Genomic DNA, 21,147 nt, shown 5'->3' with positions numbered 1-21,147 from the left:
CCACAAGGATACATCACCACCGTCTGTACAGATGGCTGAAGTGACACGCTGACACCCCCAGGTGCTGGTAGGGTCGCCCAGAACCAGATCTGTCTCACCCTTGGGGCAGGCGGGGTGGGGTTGGAAAATGGTGCAGCTGCTCGGGCAAACGGTTTGCCGGTTTCCTACAAAGTAAAAAGTGAAGTGAAAGTCACTCGGTCGTGTCCGACTCTCTGCGACCCCACGGACTATACTGCCCATGGAATTCTCCAGGCCAAATTTAAATGTACACTTAATGTACCTTTCAGTAATCACAGCCCTGGGTATTTATCACAGAAAACTGCAACCTTGTGTTGATATGAAAACAAGCATGTGCTGCTTTATTTGTAATCCACCTAAGCTGGAGTCCACCCGGATGTCCTTCCTTGGGGAGCTGCACACACAGTCGTGTGCAGTGTGCAATGGGTGCCTCCCAGTCACCACGACCGACGGGCCTCCATTACCTGAAGCAGCATCATTATGCTGAGTGACTGTCTGGTTGGATCTCCATGAAGTTCTTGAGATGACAAAGTTGTAGCGATATAGAGCAGAGTAGGCTTTCCCAGGGCTGGGACTGAGGAGAATAAGTGGTTGCAAACTACCCAGGTCTCCACGTGACCCTGCTCATGTGGGCAGTTAGGGAAATCTGTATGTGTGACAAGATTTCAGAGAGCCACATACCAACAAAGGTGTGTAGGAGCCCATGCTGTTTAGTTACTAATGTCTGACCAATGTCCATTACTGGTTTTGATAATGTACTGCAGTTACATCAGACAGAAGCTGGGTGAATGGGCCACAGAAGCTCTGTATTATTTCTGCAGCTACTCATGGATCTAAAATTATTTCAGAAGCATGCAACACACATATGTAATACACATACACAACAGACATGAGAGTCGACAGTTATTACACCTAAACATAAAAAGTAAATTCTGGGAACAGATCGATTAAAAGTAAGAGATGGTCAGAGTGGAAAGAAAAGCATGATCAGTCTATGTGCGGCCAGCAAGACACCAACATGGAATATATAAAGCTCCTGGCAGGTTGGCTGAAAAGATATGTCATGTGAACACTGATCAACACCAGCCTGCGGTGGCTGCACTAGTAATGTGAGATGAATCAGGCTTCCGGACGAGGTGGCAACCAGGGTTAGAGGGATGTTGCATAAATATGAAACGGTCAGTTCTCTAGGAAGTCATGTTCGGCCCAAATGTACATACACTGCTTGACGGAGCCTCAAAACAGAGAACAAAACCTGGTAGGACAAGCTGGGGCAAGGTCCCAGTTGTAGTTGGAGATATAGGTCCCCTCTCAGCGACTGACAGGGCAAGTGGCCTCGCAGGACAGTATACCCGGCCACCAAGGGACACGGCTCATGGGCACACAAGGTGTTCCCAAGGTAGACTGTGCTACGTATGAAAATAAAAGCCCAACAAATTTAAAACAGTTGAAATCACAAGGAATATATGTTCTGACCAGACTGCAATTGAACTAGAAATCAATAACCAAAGGTACAAAATTTCCCAAATACTTGAAAATCAAAGCACACCGCTGTAAATGATGTGCTGGTCGAAGAGCAGAAAAATGTAGGAAATATTTGGGAGAGAATGTGTACAATACACGCACGTCTCTAAATTCTTAGGAATCAAGGGAGTCAGCGCCTCGAGAACCTAAGCATGAAATGCTAACATGGAAAACGTTTGCAGACAGCTATCCAAGCTTTTACTTTAAGACACTAAGGAAAGAAGAGGAAAGCAGGAGGGAGGAAATGATAAAAGCAAGACCAGAAACCCATGAAACTGAGAACAAGCTCGGCTTTCCACATTGGAGCAACTCAGAGGAAGGGAGAATGTGGAGAGGGGCGGTGCTCCCCTCGGGCCGGGGACCTGGGGCGGCTCTGCCTCCTGAACTTTTCTGCAGCCTTCTGTTGGCTTCTTCAGGAGTGCTTTCTCTGCCCTCTCCTGGGAACCGGGGGGCTTGTAAACCAACCGGAGCCTGGGAGGGAGGAGGGGACAGGTCCCCCTCTGGCTGCATAGGCAGAGCCCCCTGTCCTGTCCTGACTCTGCCTGGAAGCAGGGCCTCGTCCTGCCCTCCCCACCTGTGTCCCCAGGAAGCTCCCACCCATTACCCAACTGACCCCTGGTGAGCAAGTGAATGACTGGGAGCAGACGGGAGGGAAGAAAACACCATCTTGGATGCCCACACGCCCCAGTTCAGAGTTCAGAAATCACCAAGTTCTGTTCCAGAATGTCCTGTGAGGCCTAGAAATGGGCTGGACTCAGCATCCACCGTCTGTATCATCTGCCTTTGAGTGGGTGCTGCGTGGGCGCCTGCTCACGGCAGCCTAGACTGGAGCTGGGAATGAGAGGTTCCGCATTGAATGGCAGAGAGAAGCGTGTCCTCCACCAGCAGGCCAGGGCTGTGGGCGCTGAGGCATGGGAGGCAGGTGCCGGCAGTCAGGGGTGCAGGTCGGGCTGTAGGGAGCACCCTTGGAGGAAGGCCCCGGCCGGGCTGGCTGGAGTCAGCCTGTCGCAGGAACGGAGGCCCCGAGGCTAGGATGGCAGAGTAGGGACCAAGGCAGGCCGTGATCTGCTCATTTCTCTAATTTTATCATTTCAACCATGTTGAGTAAGTGGAATTGCATAGTGTGTGACCTTGGGGGCTGGCCTTTTTCACACAGCGTAATTCTCCCAGCCCCCCGCCCCCGGTTGCTGAGCGCATGGCCAGTTGGTGCCACCTCCTGGAGGAACAGGTTCCATGTGTGGTCTCAGTCCGCTGCAGGGATGCCGCGTGACTGTCACACCAACCACTGGATTAGGTGCTGGGTCCTGCTTTGGGCAATTACTAATACAATGAACTCACATTCAGGCTTTTGTGAGGACACCGGTCTTCACTGCTCTGTACTAAATCCCAGCTCAAATGGTAGATGCATGTTTATTGTTCCAGGTGACCAGGATACTTACTCCCCATAGCACCTGAGTGGCCTGCCGGTGGCTCCACACCCTCACCAGCGGGGCTGGTGTGGCCCCTGCAGTTTATTTAGCCATGGTGACGGGTGAATGGTGGTTCCTCCTGGGCAGTAATTTGCATCTCCCTGGTGGCTAATGACATGAACATCTTCACATGCTTATTTGCCACCTAAGATCCTCTTTGGTGAAATGTCCATGTCTTTTGCCCATTTTGTAATTGGACTGCTTGTTTTCTACTATCAAGTCTGATCCCTGCATATGCTTTAAACTAGTTTCGTGGCAGACATGCAGCTTGCAAATATTCTCTCCCCATCTGTGGCTTGTCTTTTCATCCTCCTAACATTCTTTGGCAAAGCAAAGGTCTTTAGTTTTGACACTCTCATTTATCAGGCTTCCCTTTCGTATATCATGTTGTTAGTGTCAAGTCTAAGAATTCTGCCTTACCCTGGACCCTAAGGGTTTTTTCTTTTCTTCCTAAAAGTTTTATAGCTTTATATTTTTCATTTAAATCTATTTCCTACTTTAAGTTGATTTTTATTCAAGGGATGACTTCTAGGTCGGAGTCCAGTTTTGCCTCCAGTGTTCAGTTGCTCCAGCCCTGCATGTTGAAGAGCTGTCTTTCCTCCATCGAACTGCATTCACATCTCCGTTAGACATTGGCCGGGCACATCCGTGTGGGCCTGTTTCTGGATTCTGTGCTCTCTGCCTGCTCCATTGATTCCCTCTGCTGATACCACAGCTTTGATCATGGCAGCTGTTGGGGAAACTGACTCTTTCTACTTTATTTTCCTTTGTCAGAATTGTTTTAACTATTCTAGCTCCTTTGCCTTTTCGTATAAATTTGAAAATGGCTTGTCTGTATCTATGAAATTCTTGCTGGAGTTTTAATAGGAATTATGTTAAAGTCGTATGTCAGCTCGGAGAGAACTGACATCTTTACTGTGATGAGTCTTGTGATCTGTAAACACATTCTGTCTCTCCATGTATTTAGATCTTTAATTTCTTTCATCAGTATTTTGTAATTCTTAGCATATAAGTCCTACACATGTTTTGCTAGATTAATACCTAAGTGTGTGTGTGTGTGTGTGTGTGTGTGTGTGTAGGTGTGTTAGTTGCTCAGTCGTGTCTAACTCTTTTGCGACACAATGGACTATAGCCCTCCAGGCTCCTCTGTCCGTGGAATTCTCCAGGCAAGAATACTGAAGTGGGTTGCCATTCCCTTCTCCAAGGGGTCTTCCCGACCCAGGGATTGAATCCAGGTCTCCCGTATTTGCAGGCTGATTCTTTACCGTCTGAGCCACCAGGCATCGGAACGGCTTTATTTTTTTTCCTTCTAATCAAGTTCCTCTCATCACCTTTCCTGCCTTGCGGCTCTGGCTGAACCCCTTAGACTGTGTAAGTCACAATGGGGAGAAGAGAGGAGACATCCTTGCCCTGTTCTAAGTGACAGGATTCAACCCCGAGTGTGATGTTGGACACAGGTCTTTGGAGATGCTATTTATCAAGTTGAGGAAGTTCCCTTCTATTCCTGTATTTTTTACTGAGAGTTCTTTATCATGAGAGGATGTTGAATATTGTCAAGTGCCTTTCTGCATATGATCAAATGATATTTCTTCTCTAGTCTGTTGATATGATTGATTTCATAAGTTGATTTTTGAATACTGTACCAGCCTTGAGTCACTGAAAGAATGGGCATAGTGTGTATTTCTTTCTGTGCATTGATGAATTCTGTTTACCAGTGTCTTTATAGGATTTTTACACCAGTATATTTGAGGGCAGTTTTCTCCTTTTGTACTGTCCCTTGTACCATCTTTTGTACTGATTTTTGTACCAGGCTCATGCTAGCTTCATCAAGTGGATTGGGAAATGTTTCTCTTCTCTTCTGTTTTCTGAAGTAGATTTTGTAGAACTGGTATTAACTCTACTTGAAACCATTGGTAGAATCTCCAGTGAAATGCTCTGAATTTGGAGATTTCTTTCAGGAGACTTTCAAGATTATGAAGCCAATTTCCTCAACTGCTAGGTAGGGCTATTCAGATTATCTGTTTCATGTTAGGTGAGTTGTGCCAGTCTGTCTTTCTCAAAGAGCAAGCCAGTTAACCTGAGTCAGTTTGTTCGTGTGGCCTTGTCCTGAGTGCTCCTTTGTTAGCCCTTTGATGTATGCGAGGTTCTTGGCTATAGCTTCTGTTCCACTCCTTATAATGGTGTTTTGTCTTGTCTTCTTTTTTTCTCAGTCATCCTAGGAGTCTGTCAGTTTTATTAACCTTTTAAAAGAATCAACTCTTTATTTTATTGATTTTCTTTAGTTTTCCTGTTTCTAATTTTAATTATTTCTGTATTCCTTCCTTCCTTCTGTTTACTTGAATTTATTTTGTTCTTATTCTAGATTCTTAAAATGAGAGCTTAGATTATTAAGACTTTTTCTTTTTTTCTGATATGTATTTTGTGCCATAAACTTCCCTCTAGGCACTGCTTTGTGTTTTACAAATTTTGGTATATTGTATTTTTTCAGGTATACGTATTTGATTCAGGCATATATGATACAGGCTTCCCTAATAGTCCAGACAGTAAAGAATCTGCCTGCAATGCAGGAGACCCGGGTTCAATCCCTAGGTCAGGAAGATCCCCTGGAGAAGGGAATGGCCTTCACTCCAGTATTCTTGCCTGGAGAATTCCATGGAGAGAGGAGCCTGGTGGGCTACAATCCACAAGGTTGCAAAGAGTCAGACACAACTGAGTCACACACACACACACACACACACACACACGATACATTCAGGTCAACATTTTTTTTTTTTTACCTCAGCTGGATGTATGAGACATGTTTTTATAATCCTTGAGACTGCCTCTTTGACCCAAGGATTACTTAAATGGGTGTTGTTTTAGTTTTCACGTGCTTGGAGATTTTTCTGTTATTTCTGTGATTGATTTCTAGTTTGATTCCTTTGTGATCTGAGAACATACCATATGATTTCAATTCTTTTAAATTTGCTGAAGTTTGTTTTATGGCCAAAGGTGTGGTCTGCACTGGTATATGTTCTGTTTTGTGTGTTCTGCTGGTCCCAGACGTGCTGTGAATGTTGACTAGGTCCGGTTGATTGATGGTGTTGTAAGTTCTGTGTCCCTACTGATTTTCCACCTAGCTGTTCTTTCAGTTGTTGAGATGGTGCTGAAATCTTCAGCTGTAACTGTGAATTTCTATATTTTTCCTTTCAGTTCTGTCAGTTTGTGCTTCACATATTTTACTGTCCTAGTGTTTGATTCATATGCTATTAGGACTGCTTGCTATTGCTTCTTCATGGACTGACTCATCATTATATAGTGCCTCTCTCCATCTTTGATAATTTTCATTGCTTTGAAGCCAGTTTTATCTGATACTAATATAGCCACTCCCACTTTCCTTTGATTAGTGGTTGTAGGACACATCTTTTCCCATGAGTTTATATTTTCAGTCTGCTTACATCTTGGTAACTGAAGTGAAGGAATTTTTTATCGACAGCGTATGATTGAGTCATTTTTCTTAGTCCACTCTGCCATTCTGTTTTCTTTATTGGTAAATTTAGACTATTTACATTTAATGTAATTATTGAGAGGTTAGAACTTAAGTTAACGATTTCATTTTTTGTTTTCTGTTTGTTCTCCCTGTTTGTTTCTCTGTTTCCTTATCTCCTGTCTTCCTGTGGGTAACCCAACATTTTTAACGATTCCATTTTGATTTATTGGTAGAGTTCTTGAGTATCGCCTTTGCAGCTTTTCAGTGGTTGCCTAGGTATTGCATTATATGTGTATAACTAATAGGTTCTGCTCATGGAAGGAGGCATTGCCTCCACCTCCTCACCCACCACCCACCACCTGACTCTCAACTCACTGCCCCTGGTGATTTCTTTCACAAAGGAGAAGAGCAGGCCCTGGGTTCTGTGGCTAGCTGGTTCCTATTGCCGGCAACCTCCCATAATTCATGGCAGATGGAAGGAGGGAAGAGTTGGGTGGGAATTAGGACCAGTGGCTCCTGAACATGATTTTGCTCGAGAGGCGTCTGGAGAAGCATAACTGCAGCCTCTGTAACCACCTGGGTGTCTTGAGTCAGGCCCCGAGGGGCGGTACACACACCTTGCTCAGTGCCGACGCCTCCTTGTTCTGTCACCACAGACGCCCTGTTAGCGTAGGTGCTCTGTCGCCACAGGAGGCCAGCTGTGCCCTGGGCCAGCAGGTAGCCCTGGGATGCCGGTGGGGGATCTCCTTTCCCAGACATGAACCTCAGGGCTCCACCGCCTTCCTGGGATGGGACATCCTGTGTGGCCGCTGCCCTGGGGGCATTCTGGGATTCCGGGCGATGGTCCTTCTCAGCGCTTCCCCGGGAGCGCGCCCAGCCCCCAGTTGCTGCCCGGGGTCTCATGCTGAGCGGGGGCTGCCTCTCAGGGGGCCCCACGTTGGGGGAGCCCTGCTTGTGGGCCCAGCCCTCCTCCAGTTCCTCTGGCTCCTGTGTCACCATAAGGGCTTCCTGACAGGCCCTTCCTCCCTGTTTGCTCCTCTTTTTAGGACAGCACAATGCCTGGAGCTTAGTCATGGCCAGGGCATATGTGTTGAATTAACAAAGTTATTAATTACTGGTTTCCTACAAGGCGAATTTCAGTCTGCATCTTGCATGTATGCGTTCCTGGAGGAAAGAGCAGGGGCGAGAGCAGCTGGCACTGGTCCGGGCACTGGCCTTTGACGCCATGTCCTCTGTCATACCCAGAGGTGTGACGTACTCCCGGCAGGGAGAGGCCACAGTAGGGTGGGCCGTGTGGCTCCACTGGGCGGGTGTCCCTGGAGGGGCCATCAGCAGGCTTTCTCGGGTGCCTTCCCATTGGGGAAGGCTGCTCAGCGGCAGGATCATCCTCTGCGGTGACCAGCTGTCTGGCATCATGTGTAACTTCACCCTCCTGCTGGCCTCCTAAATGCAGCTTCAGTCATTTACCCAGAGCCACCCACCCCATGACGCTGACTTCTGAAAACCACCAGAGTTTTAAGTGAAATGTAAGTGAATGCATTTTACACATGTGAACAGAACAGTACTTTGATGATGACGAAGTTCTAGTGTTGAATGGCCCTTAGGTGCTCGCTTCCTGAATGTACCCCTCTGTCCTGCTTCCTCCTTGGACATGGAGCAGTTGGGGTGGGGGAGTGCAGGCTGGAAAGCTCTGCGGAGCAGCCGGGGCCAGCGGAGGGTAGAGAGGAGCGTACTGGTCAGCTGCAAGCCTCCGGCTCCCCAGGGGTAGCAGCACAGACAGCCCCCGCTCCTCCAGGAGAGGAGTCCAGTCACACAAAAGCCTGGGATCCGCTTGGAAACCGTCGGGACTCTGCGCTCTGCCCTGACCCGCCGAGTCCTGAGTGTGGGGATGTGCCGGGCTCAGCGGGCTCCTCAGCCTCAGGCGGCCTTTCTCTCGGACAGACTCAGCAGCCTGGACCAACCATGGGCAAAAGTGGGGCTGCATCTGCCCACCCAGGGTCCCCTCAGCTTCTCCCCCAGCCCCCAAACCCTGCTCTGGGAGGCAGTCAGCGCTGGGGACCCCCACAATGCGAACACAGGACTTGGAAATGGCTGCTGGATGCGCTCCTTGGCCCTGGGCACACACCCAGCTGTGGCCCCGGCGTCCTCGAGGGAAGGACACATGAGTGCGTGAGATGTCCTGTGGGCACGGGATCGCAGTCCCAGGAAACCTGCACCACCCTCCCCCCAGTTCTCCCAGCCTGGCATCAAGAAAGACCAGGGGAGCTCTCACAGGCAGACGGAGCCCCCCAGTGACCTGGGTGCAGGGCCCACAGCAGGACAGCCTGAGCCCTCCCTCAGACGCCACAGACGTGGAATGTCCCTGCCCCGTGCTGGGTGACCTGACGGGGGTGCTGGGGGCTGTGCTGGGCGCCACAGGCTTTCTGCACTGGAGGGGCCGGAGCCAATGTGAGATCTGGTTGGGGGAGACGCAGCGGGTTCCCATCGCCAGCCAGCCTTGTCCCTGGGGCCAGCCTTTCCTTAAGTCTGGCTCAGGCTTTCTGTCAGGGGGCAAGGTGACACATGTCCCCGAGCAGAGGAGCAAAGCAAAGCGGTCAGAGTGGATTTGTGTCTCCTGAGCACTGGGTGGGGGTCGATTTGGACCCCCACAGTTGGGACTGAGCTGAGGAGGTGCCCCGGCCACGCTGAGGGTCCACGTCCATGGTTGGGAGGAGTCACATTGTTTGGAGACAGAGTCAGACCTCAGGCTCATCCAAGGCAGCACTGGGGTCTCCTTCACCCTGGCTGGCGGGGTGTGGGCTGTGCTGCCCCTGGAAGTGACCGGGCACCTCTGGGTACTCACCCTGTGACCACACGGCCAGTGCTCTCATCACCGTCATATAGCATCAGGGTGACCTTCCCTGCCCAGCCCTCAACCCAGAAAGGACGACAGTTACACAACCCAGGCATGGGCACTGACGTTGTCCCTGTGACTGCAGCCTGTGTCAGGAAGTCGAGTGTGGCCGGTGGAGACATGGGGGGCAGGGAAGAGCACCCAGGCTGCGTTTCTGGAGGTGACACAGCAGCCCCGAGATGACATGTGCACTGGATGTTCTGGGGGCGTGCAGGGCGGCAGGCAAGTGAGTCCGAGGCAGGAGCAGAGCCTCGGAGGTGAGCCTAGGGGCCAGGGGAGTGCGCAGCCCGGCATGCCTGCCGGGGGCCTGCACCGGCCAGGACAGAGAATATGCTTGCAAAACTCAGCTGCAGTTTTCCCAATTTGATGGAAATTCTAAGACCACAGATCCAAGAAGTTCAGTGAGGCCGCAAGAACCCAAAACACAAAGCACCTCATAATCAAAACCAGTGATGAAGAGAAGCACCTTTAAATATGCTCGAGAGGAGGGCTTTCCTTTCAAAGGACAAAAGGGAGACTGCGACAGACCCCTCTCCTCGGACACAGTGCAGGTGGGGCAGCAGGGAGCCCTGTCCGCCTGGGATACTGCGCCAGACGAGACAGGCTTCCAGAGACGGCGGCGTAAAGCTGCCCAGATGCTCCAGAGCTGAGAATACATCCCCAGCAGACCTGCCCGACCAGATACACGGGGAGATTCGTACGGCAGAAGAAAACGATAGCGGGGCCACACAGGTGAGCGTGAGAGACACTTTTATTATTATCCAAATCCCTTTAAAAGGGAGTTGACTGCTTGCACTTAAAAACAAAGTCTGTGGGATCTATAACACAGACATGTGGCAGTAACAGTGCAGAGGCCGAGAGAGGCAGGCACCGTGCCGCTGGTCATCCTGTGCCTGTCTGGAGGTGAGGCCGCAGCCCACGGACTGAGTCAGGTCCGGCGTCTGTGCACAAGCCCTGAAGCCACCCCCTGGATGAAAGGACCCAGAGTGGTGACTGGTAAGAGAACAAAGGAGATGAGGTGGAACATACCGTGTGTGCCATTAATCCAAAACGTGGCAGAGGAAAAGTGGACACAGGGAACAAAGGACAGATGATGGGGTGATAGACTAAAGTCCCCCACAGCAACAGTCACGCGAACAGTCCCAGCAGCCCCAGTTAAAAGGCACATCATCAAAAAATAAAAAATAAGGACCAACTATATGCTGCCCACAAGAAACGCACTTTGAATATAAAGACACAAATGAAAAATAAGAGATGGAAGAAGAGACTCCATGCTAACACTAGTGATTAGTAAGGTCAGGTGTCTGTGTTAATAACAAAGTAAATTTTGGAGTCAAGAATATTACCATAGATATAGGAGGATCTTTCATCATGATCCAGGAGTCACTTCATCCACAGAACATAACAGTACTAAAGGTTACAATGCTAATGATGGAGCTTAAAATACACGAAGCAAAAAAAATGCTAGAACTGCAGGAGAAATCGACGAATCCACACTCACAGTCAGAGATGCCAAGATCCCTGCTCAACAATGGACAGAAGAACGTCACAGCCATCCTTGCTCTGGTCGAGTCTGTGGAACACCCCCTGCAGGTCAAGATTCCTGCTCAGCAATGGACAGAAGAGCATCGCAGCCATCCATGCTCTGGTCAAGTCTGTGGAACACTCCACCCAGGTCAAGATCCCTGTTCAGCGATGGACAGAAGAGCGTTGCAGTCATTCTGGCTTTATGTGTAACAGCCCACCCAGGCACACAGACCAGAGATAGACCACATTCTGGTCCATAAGCAAGTCCTTGATAAACTTAAATATCTCAAGTATTACAAGATATGCTCTCCAACCATAAAGGAATTAAATTCGAAATCAATAGAAGAACACTATCTAGAAAATCTCCAAATATTTGAAAATTCAGCAACACATTTCAAAATATCCCATGAATCGAAAAAAGAAATCATAAGAGAAATTTGAAAGTTTGTTTCCATGAGTGGACAAAAAGCACAAATATAAAAATTGGGGGGATGCAGCTAAAGCCACACATAGAGAGCAGCTTATAGAAATAAACATTTAGGCAAAAAGTAAGACTTTAAGTCCATGCCATTACCTTCTTTCTAAAGATACTAGAAGGGGCTTCCCAGGTGGCTCAGTGGTGAAGAATCCGCCTGCCAATGCAAGAGTTGCAGGAGACCTGGGTTCGATCCCTGGGCCAGGGAGATCCCCTGGAGGAGGAAATGGCAACCCACTCCAGTATTCTTGCCTGGAAGATCCCATTGACGGAGGAGCCTGGTGGGCTACCATCCATGTAGTTGCAGAGTCAGACACGACTGAGGGCACACGCAAGGACACTAGAAAAGAGGAGCAAATGGGACCCTGCCGCCATGTGCCCAGTCTCAGGCCCGAGCAGAACTTGAAGACGAGAGGCGGGATGAGGGTGTCTGGCAGAAGTCAGGTGCCCTGGGCGGGGGTGCAGGGTGAGACCTGGACTCAGGCGTCGTGGATGGTGTCAGCACAAAGTAGCATTTAGACCACTGCTGGACAGGCTTCCAGGGAGACGGTGAGAAGAGGGCCCTGCCAGGTCTGATGGGGGCCATATCTGCTTCTTCTCTTCCTCTCATCAAATGGAATAAAATGCATTAAATCCCCAGCGTGGGGAGGACGGAAGGAAGGGTCCTTGCCAGGATCTACCGGTTTCTGAGCGCCCAGCACAGGGAGGGCTCTCTGATGACCCAAGCATCAGGCTGGGCCCCTAGGGGTGTGGCTGCTGCTTCTTGCCAAGCACCCCTGGCAGTCACAGGGGCAGAAGCAAGGCTGGCACGTGGGGTGGCCTCAGGTGGGAGGCGTCCCAAGCCTGGCAGGGCAGCCTGAGGATAGAGAGTCCTGCCTTCCCTGTGGCAGAGGGCTGGCTCTTCAGGGTTGAGGGTGCCCCCGGTGGCCTTATCAGCTCCCGGGGCTGCTCCTGTCTGCGGCAGTCCATGGAGGCGAGGCCTGGGACGCCCGCTTCTGGCACGTGAGGCAGGCTGGCACTCACTGGTGCGTGTGATGGATGGCGGTTGACAGCCCGCAGCCTGGAGCACCCCTGGCACTCGCTGACCCACTTTCTCCTCCGTCGCTGGAACATTTACATAACAGATGGCCCCAGGGCCCTGCTGTCCGCCCCCAGAGGAGGTGATTCTAATTACACAGGAGGCGGAGGCACGTTGCTGGCCTGGCCGCCCTTGCTGGTTTGTGGGTGCCTGGCCGCCCTGTGCTGGTTTGTGGGTGCCTGGGTGCCTACCTGATTGCCCTCTGCTTGTTTGTGGGTGCCCACCTGGCCGGCCTGTGCTGGTTTGTGGGTGCCTGTGTGCACACCCCAATCTCGGGGAGACTGTGTGGGGTTGCTGTGGGGTGTCCGCCCGATGGGGAGTAGGTCTATTTGGCACCACTGTGATCCTCTGAACGAGACCATCCCCTCCTTTCTGGGTCCTTCTTACCCCTGCCCTGCTGCCTGCCCCATCCGGAGCTCTGCAGAGATGGAGCGCCCGCCCCACCCTCGGACACACCAGCACGTGAGGCTGGTTGCTCAAACATGGCCAGTGAGGTTTTTATTTCGGTGTCAGTAACCCTGAGTGGTCGGTGGCTTCCGTACTGGTCAGTTAAGACAGAGCACATGAATGTGTGAAGGTGATGTGTTTACACGCTGATGTGTTACATCACCATGCACCAGCTGTCTCAGGACCTCTGCTCCTATGGGCGGGCGGGCGGCATGTCCCCCAGCGAGGGGGGCTTGTCCTCCATCACCTGGCAGCTCTGCCCACCTCTCCAGTGAGCGAGGCTCCTCCTGGTCCTCTCCTGGACTTTTTGTGGAACCCCTGGGGCCCAGCCCCGGGCCAGTCATCCGGCATGGTCCCCCCGCCTGGCCTTCCCCCGCCTTCTGTCCACCAAGTGGTGCTCTGCGGTCAGAACCCTATACCTGCTGCTTGGCCAAAGCCCTCCCTCTGCGCCAGCCGCCACCCGTGCACCCCACAGACACAGGCACAGAGACGCCTGATGGTGCTCCCAAAAGGCCGCAGCACCCGGCCCCTCCTGAAATGTCCCCACCGGTAGCATCACCTCTCATCCCTTTGTTCCGCAAGTCCCCTCCCGACACTGACCACCCGATTCTGCCCTTGCCTCCCTGACCTCCATCCAGTCCTCATCACTGGTCTCCTGTGGCCGCTCCACATCCTGCGGGAGGTGGCCTGTCCCTCGGACCTGGACTCTGTGCCCACCTTGCCTGGGGGGAGGTGCTCAGCTCTGTCCACAGCAGTCAGGCCGGGTTCCATCAGCCAAGCCCCCTGCACACCCCGTGCGCTGTCCCCGTCCTTCAGCTCCCCTGTCTGTGACCGCGCCTTGTCTGCAGTCTTATACCGGAGCCTGAATGTTGCCTGGAGGGTGAGGTGCTGACCCAAGGCTCTGCAGGAAGCGTACAGTAAGCAGACCGTGATACCGGATGTAAGGCATTTTCTGAAAACTTGGTAAAGTGGGGGCACTCAGCCATTTCAGTTTGGTTAGTGGAGACGAATCCACTTTAGAAATTAGGACAACTAAGGAGTCTCAGCTCTAGACCTACAGGGACATGGATCTATGGTCTCCAAGTTTCTTAAGGCTGAAGGGAGTGTTCTGGCCCTGGTGTATTGGGCAGTGGGTAGAGCCAAGGTGGCAGCAGAACAGATAGCCCCCACACATGGAGGTCCCCAGGCTGACGGGGTCACCCCTTCCCCTCCAGCCACTCACGGTCCCTTGTCACAGAGGCGACACTGAGGCCCAGGGCTCTGCATTAGTCAGCAGGCAGGCCAGGTCAATCCCTGGAGGCCTTTCCCTGGGACCTGTCTCCCTGCCATGTGCCTGCAGCCCCTGCAGGGCCCACAGCTCAAGTCCCGGGGCGCCCTTCCCTCCCTCGTGTGGCTGGGTGCCCTGGATCCGTCTGCTCAGAGCCCCGCCTTTCACCCGCAATGGTGCAGGAGGCCGTAGCCCAGCCTCAACCTGGCCCGGTGGCACAGACCCGACCCCTAACGTGAGCCCTCCCTCGCCAGGTGACACCATCTGGGCCCCATCTGTCCTTCCTCACGGCGCCCCCGGCACCTTGAGCCACCACCCCCAGCTGCATTTTGGAAGAAAGATGGAGTCCAAAGTCTCGGAAGGTGGCCTGAACGTGACGCTGACCATCCGCCTGCTGATGCATGGGAAGGTATGGGCCTGGGGAGGTGGAGGCTGCCCCCGCAGGGGCTCGGTTCCAAACCAGGCTTCTTACAATTCCAAGTGATCGCGAGCTTGCACAGCCGGTGCATCGCCGTCCCACTTCTGTCCTCCTGGAGCCTCTCACACCTGAGCCGCGCTGCTGCCCCAGCCCTGCCGCCTCGTGTGTGTTCTCTACGCCAGGGCACTCTCCTCCAGGACAGGATGCTGACTGACACCACCCCACTTGTGCCCGCCACCTGTCACCCCAGGGCTTCCCTTCATTCAGCACTCCCCACACTCCCTGTGGCTTTTGCCTTCGCGTTCCCATCCAGCTCTTTTGTAGAAACAATGCCCCTCACTACCTCTTGTTGGCTTTTTCTGCTGTTTCCTCGCTGTTGGCAGAAGTGACCCAGAAGCCATCCTATCAGCCCAGATTTCAGGGCGTCACTTGGTGGGCGTGCCTGCGGGCATCTCCCTGCCTCCACGGTCATCAGGGGTCCTTGCTGGCAGCCGGTTAGGTGCTGCGTGACTGCCAGTGTGCCCCCTCACTTCACTCACAGCTCCTGGACATGGGGTTCACTGTTTGCTCCTGTCACCCCCACACTGTCCCTGTCCTACCATCACTGGCTCTATGCTCATGTTGCCCCTGACTTGGCCATGGGGGTTGCACCATTCTGATAGCATCACCTCTGGTGTAGAACACCGCTATCGCTCATCCTGCTTTTCTGCTGCTTCTGGAATTGGCCCAAAGACCCCGACTCCCCTGAGTGAGGCTGATGGGGTGGCCTTAGAAGCCCAGGTATGGGCGCATGGGAATGTCCATGGCTCTCGCGCTTCTGTGGGTCCCAGGCAGAGCTGGAGAAGGTGTGTTTGTGTATATGCATGTGTGTCTGTGCACATTTACACACTACTGCTTTCCATGTTTATCTCTGTGCCGGGCCCCTGAGCTAACACCCCCTACTCCAGTCCAGCAGCACAGACTCATCCTGGCTCCGTGGTCCGACCGTGCGGGCAGCAGGAGGAACCTGGGGCCCCAGAGGCTCTGGCCTCATGCCCGAGGCCCTGCTCTCCCTAGCTCTCTGGAAGCTGGAGCTCACACCTGGCACCCCCCTTTCTGTGGTGAAGGAAGTGTGACCACCTGCACACTCCCGGGGTGGGGTGACATTTGGTTAAGGTTGTCAGAGGCTGGGTGTGTGCCACAGAGGGCAATCTGTGGTCACTTATACACGCCACTTCCAGCAGCAGCTGGCACAGCGAGCACCCAACCCTACCCTGGGAGGTGAGGTACCCTGACCACCAAGGGAGCCCCCACCCAGCGTCTGGCCGCCCCTGCTGCACACAGCCCGCACCGTGGCCCCACAGCACAGACCCTCCCAGGGTCTGCCCCAGGACATTGTCATTGCCGAGTGCTTCACTGGAACAACCGAAGATGAGTTTAATTGTGGAGGCTGCTCTCTGCAGCTAAAAGCCAGTGGGTCCTGCGTCCCTGGGCAGGGCTGCCCAACGGGACCCGAGGGTTTGTCCTGGGTAAGGAGATGCCATGATGGGCAATCCTGGTGGTGAGCATGTCTGAACCATCATGAGCCCCAGGCTTTAAAACCATGGCAGTGTGTTCAGACATCTTTCGGTGTTCTCTGTGTGTGTGTGTGTGTCTGCGCATGCATGCGCGTACTCATTCGCTCAATTGTATTTGACTCTTTGCAACCCTATGGACCACGGAGAAGGCAATGGCACCCCACTCCAGTATTCTTGCCTGGAAAATCCCATGGATGGAGGAGCCTGGTAGGTTTCAGTCCATGGGGTCGCTAAGAGTCGGACACGACTGAGCGACTTCACTTTTCATTTTTCACTTCCATGCATTGGAGAAGGAAATGGCAACCCACTCCAGTGTTCTTGCCTGGAGAATCCCAGGGATGGGGGAGCTTGGTGGGCTGCTGTCTATGGGGTCGCAGAGAGTCGGACATGACTGAAGTGACTTAGCAGCAGCAGCAACCCTATGGACCATAGCCCGCCAGGCTCCTCTGTCCATGGGATTCTCCAAGCAAGAATTCTCCAGGCAAATGGAGTGGCTAGCCATTTCCTTCTCCAGGGGACCTTCCCGATCCAGGGTTCAAACCCTCATCTCTTGCAGCTCCTGCATTGGCAGGCGGGTGTTTTTTTTTTTTTTTTTTTTTACCACTGAGCCACCTGGGAAGCCCCTTGCAATGTTCTACCTTTTTAAAAAAGGTCAAATAGCAATAGCAGTAAATTTTTACATCACAAGGTCATCGAGGGAGATTTTACCTTCACCTGCTTCTTGCAAGCTCCCTTGAGGCCTAAATGCACAAGTGATGCCTGCCAATATGTTTGTCTAGAAGGCAGCTTGCCATTGGCAGGACAGCCTGCCGCCCTGCCACCTCCTGGCCGTCCGGCCTCCCCTGCCGCGCGTGTCCTGGCCGGCGGGCGGCCTCCCGCGCCGGTCACAGGCGTCCTGCTCCCTCTGCTCTGACATCACCTCTCTGTGCTTCCTTTCCTACAGGAAGTTGGCAGCATTATCGGAAAGGTAATTATTGAGTGAACTCTGCCTCTCTTGGGGTCTCAGGGGGAAGTGAGGCCCAGAGTGCCCGTGCTGGGGGTGGGTGCGCACCTGTGTGCCATGCGTGCAGAGTGGGTCCCTCCAGAATCCTGCCCCCTGCCTTCAGGCTGCAACCCCGAGGCTGTCCCAGCACCTCCTGTTCTCTGGCCCTGCAGGTGCCAGGAGCCCTCCGCTGAGGCCACCCCATCCCCCAGGGCTCTGGCCACCAGTCCTTCTACCCAAGTTTCACCCATATGCGTCCCCACGTCATTCCTGGGAGCAGTGTCCCATCTCCAGCCTGGGTGTAGTGAGTCCGTTCGCACAGAAATGCTCCCAGGGAGAGCAAGCACTGGTGTGGAAGCCCATGCTTGTGGGCAGGCAGTCCAGGACCCCCTCCCCAAGTCCTGCGGCCGTCTAAGGCTCCCTGTCCCACATGGTCCCTGAACGGTGGGGGCGCCCCCAGAGCCCAGAGTCAGGCTCTTTTTCACAAGCCGCTCTTTTTTGAGGGGTTGCCCATGGGCCTAGTCCCCACTTTGCCTGTGGTGAGGATGGAAGAGGGTGCAGACCTGCCGGATGGGACAGGTGCCCAGGTCAGGCATGGAGCCGCGTCAGGTCCACAGGGCCAGGCCCACCCAGCCTGCGGCCTGGGCCCTGGACAAGGGTGCAGGGAGGGTTTGGGGGGTCACCTGTGCCGGCACCGAGTCTGGCTTCAAGTGCTGGGGTGTCCGGCCTCCCGGGCCTGTGGCAGAAGCCCGAGTGACCCCTCCCTTGTCTGAACCTCTGTTCCAGAAAGGAGAGACTGTGAAGAAGATGCGTGAGGAGGTGAGTGGGCCCCCCTGAGCCCAGCGCCATTCCTGGGTGGGTGGGAAGGAGGAGACTGGGCCTCCTAGCAGCTCTGCACCCAGCCCCACAAGGCCTGGACCCATCAGAAGCCCCATACACCAGGGACGAGAGTGAGGGGCGACCATGGGGAGCCCCCAGTATGCTCGCTGGTGGTTCAGGCATCCTCCTGGGTCACGGCCAGGTCACGGCCTGCTCATCAGGATAGGACTCGTCATCAGTTCTGAGGTTTGGGTGCCACCAGCCTGCGGGCATCTCTGGTGGTCAGTAGGCCCAAGGACCCAGCCCGCTGCCGGCCCAGTAGCTTGAATCCAGTTTCTGAGGTTTGCTTGCCTTCCTCCCAGAGCGGGGCGAGAATCAACATCTCGGAGGGAAACTGCCCAGAGAGAATCGTGACCATCACGGGCCCCACGGACGCCATCTTCAAGGCCTTTGCCATGATCGCCTACAAGTTTGAAGAGGTAAGAGGTGCCTGGGGACCCCTGCTCTGGGCAAGGGGACCTCTCATTTCTTCTGCCTCCCCCGGGACCTCCCCACCAGTCCACCTGCTAACAGGCCAGCACCCTTCCTCCGCGAGGTTCGCCTCCCTCACCGAGGGTTTCCTCGGGCCTGGCCCCCAGAGCACAAGCCCTCAGGGAAGGCCTGGTGCCTGGCAGTGAGGCAGCTGCAGGGGGCCTCAGCCCTGTCCACAGCGGCTGACCCCTGGGGTGGGCAACCTGGCTCAGATGTGGGCAAAAGGAGCCCAGACGTGGGAACCAACACACCTTTATGTGTCTGTGCACTTCTGTGTCCGTCTGCCAGTGAGTTAAACCTTAAGATGTTTATGTGTTTCTGATGTTTTTGACATCGCTTAGAGTTATTTGATGTCTTTACTGAGAGGATGACCAAGCTGGGGAGTCAATCTTTCTGTCAAATGTATCACCTTCTGTCCAGGCCCCTTCTGCCCCACCAGGCCTGAAGGTCGGAGGTCAGAGTCTGAGTCTGGGCACCCTGGGGCCCATGCCCACCCCACAGCAGCACAGTGGCGCTGGGACAGGCCTCCCTCTCCTCGTCACCCGAGCCGGGCCCAGCCTCGCAGGCCCTGCAACCAGCCCGGCCCACCCCCTCCCCTAGCCCATGGCAAGCCTCACAGTGGTGTGTGTGCCTCTTCCTCCCCAGGACATCATCAACTCCATGAGCAACAGTCCGGCCACCAGCAAGCCTCCGGTGACGCTGAGGCTGGTGGTCCCTGCTAGCCAGTGCGGGTCCCTGATTGGCAAAGGCGGCTCCAAGATCAAAGAGATCAGGGAGGTAACAGCCCTCTTCCCCCACCCCAGGGCTGCGAGCCGGGCGGGTCAGGACACCCCTGGGCGGAGCACCGGCCCCCTCCCTGCCAACCCTGCAGCACAGAGCTGGGAACGGGGGAGGGGCGAGCACAAGGCAGAGTGACCAGGGGACCCCCGATGTGGGCATCACGCACAGGCGCCAGGCCTGGCTCCTAGGACGGGGCCCCCCATGCGTGGGCTCTGCTGCCCCAGTGAGGTGCCTGGGAGAACGCTGAGCCACCCACTGGGGTGGAGGTCACCTGAGGTGTGACCCCACATCCACATGTTCATCTTCCAAGGAAAGCCTTCCTCTCTCAAGGGAGGGCAGCCCCCGGCCTGACTCCCTCCAGGAAAGATGGCCATATAGTTCAGGCCCCAAGACTGGAGTCCATCCTTGTCTGGGACCTCAAACTCCACAGAGAGGGACAATTCCAAATATGTGGGGAAAAAACCTGTCTGCTGAGATGCCCCTCCCTCCACCCAGCATCACCCCTTCAACACAGGTCCATGCTGGTAGCAGTGGGCTGAGCCAGACGGGTGTGGCTGCCCATGGGTGCTCCAGACAGAGCATGCAGCTGGCGTGGAGGGGTGACCTGAGGCAGCGCCTTGTGGGTATCCCGAGGGCAGTCAGGACGTGTTGCTCCAGTGCACGCCACCCACCTCAGCAGGACCCCATCCAACGTCCAGTCTCTCCAGTCCACAGGTGCCCAGGTCCAGGTGGCCGGGGACATGCTGCCCAACTCCACGGAGCGGGCAGTGACCATCTCGGGGACCCCGGACGCCATCATCCAGTGTGTCAAGCAGATCTGTGTGGTCATGCTGGAGGTACAGTCTGTCCGCAAGTCCGGGCTCCTCGCCCGCCTGCCCCTCTCTACACCCGGCCCTGCTTTCTGAGTGCTGGAGGTTCTCGGGTGCCCTAAGGATTCATTTGGTCAACGTTGCCTGGACTGGGCCTCAGGATTGGGCCCATGCCCCTGACCCAGGCTCAAGGCAACTTGAGTAAGAGCTGTGCAGAGTGTGTGGGCACTGTGGGAGGGCTGCCAGCTCCGCCACCTCAGGATGGGGTCTCATCTTCCCTGGGGATTTGGGGAGAGAACAGAGAAGGTGGTGGGGGCACGGGCCCTGCCAAAATCTATGGAGTTGAATGAAGAGTCCACGCAAAGGGGCAGGCCTTATGGTGCACCTGTGTCCTGAAGACAGGTCTGTGCTAAAGACAAGCGTGCACTGGAGACAGATGTGCACTGGACACTTGCCTGGGAGGCAAGTGTGCGCTGGAGGCGGCTGTGCATGAGACAGGTGTGCACTGGAGGCAGGTGTGTTGGAGACAGGCCTGCACTGCATGCAGGTATGCACTGAAGTAGGTGTGCACTGGAGTCAGATGTGCACTAGAGACCGGTGTTTACCTGTGGCAGTGTGCACTGGATGCAGGTGTGCCCTGGAGGTAGGTGTGCACTAGGAACAGTTGTGGCCTAGAGGCAGTTTTGTGCTGGAAACAGGTGTGCACTGGAGGCAGGTGTACTTGGAGACAGGTGTGCTCTGCTGCAGATGTGCCCTGGAGGCACGTCAGGGCTGGAGATGCAGGTGGAGTGGAGTGGCCACACCGTCACCAGGACACCCTGGCTGGACCATGTGCAGGCCCCAGAGACACTGCTGAGGTACAGCATGCTGTACTTATGAAAAGCACAGGAAAATGCCCAAATTGTGAAGACAGAAAGGAGTGAAGAAAAGGATTAGCCAAAGGAAAAGCAAGGAAGGTGCAGCTGAGCAGGAAGGAACCTCTCTTAAAATTTTGAGGAAAATCCCAAGATTTAAGTTTCAGTCCATACACAAACTGCTACAAGATTAACTAAAGTTGTCAATAATAGTTGCTGGTCTTTTTTAAG

At 54.1% G+C, this 21,147-nt stretch overlaps 1 protein-coding gene across 26 annotated transcripts in view; it reads left to right on the top strand.

Moving 5' to 3' along the window:
* Positions 1-21,147, top strand: part of PCBP3 (poly(rC) binding protein 3) — a 217,056-nt gene that overhangs the window by 175,438 nt on the left and 20,471 nt on the right. For 25 of the 26 annotated variants that reach the window (XR_009697025.1, XR_009697026.1, XM_061167407.1 and 22 more), the window contains 6 exons: positions 14,422-14,576; positions 17,085-17,108; positions 17,910-17,942; positions 18,305-18,421; positions 19,119-19,250; positions 19,961-20,089. Coding sequence is in view for 24 of the 26 variants with exons in the window: in XM_061167407.1 (XP_061023390.1) it covers positions 14,422-14,576; positions 17,085-17,108; positions 17,910-17,942; positions 18,305-18,421; positions 19,119-19,250; positions 19,961-20,089 (590 nt within the window). In the remaining 2 variants the exon portion in view is untranslated. The remainder of the gene's footprint in view (positions 1-14,421; positions 14,577-17,084; positions 17,109-17,909; positions 17,943-18,304; positions 18,422-19,118; positions 19,251-19,960; positions 20,090-21,147) is intronic. The other variant, XM_061167428.1, reaches the window with a different exon arrangement.

The sequence above is a fragment of the Dama dama genome, chromosome 19 (assembly GCF_033118175.1).
Source record: "Dama dama isolate Ldn47 chromosome 19, ASM3311817v1, whole genome shotgun sequence".
NCBI classification, from domain to species: Eukaryota; Metazoa; Chordata; class Mammalia; order Artiodactyla; family Cervidae; genus Dama; species Dama dama.
Note: the sequence above shows the minus strand (reverse complement) of the source record. Positions and strands in the feature narration are given on the sequence as shown.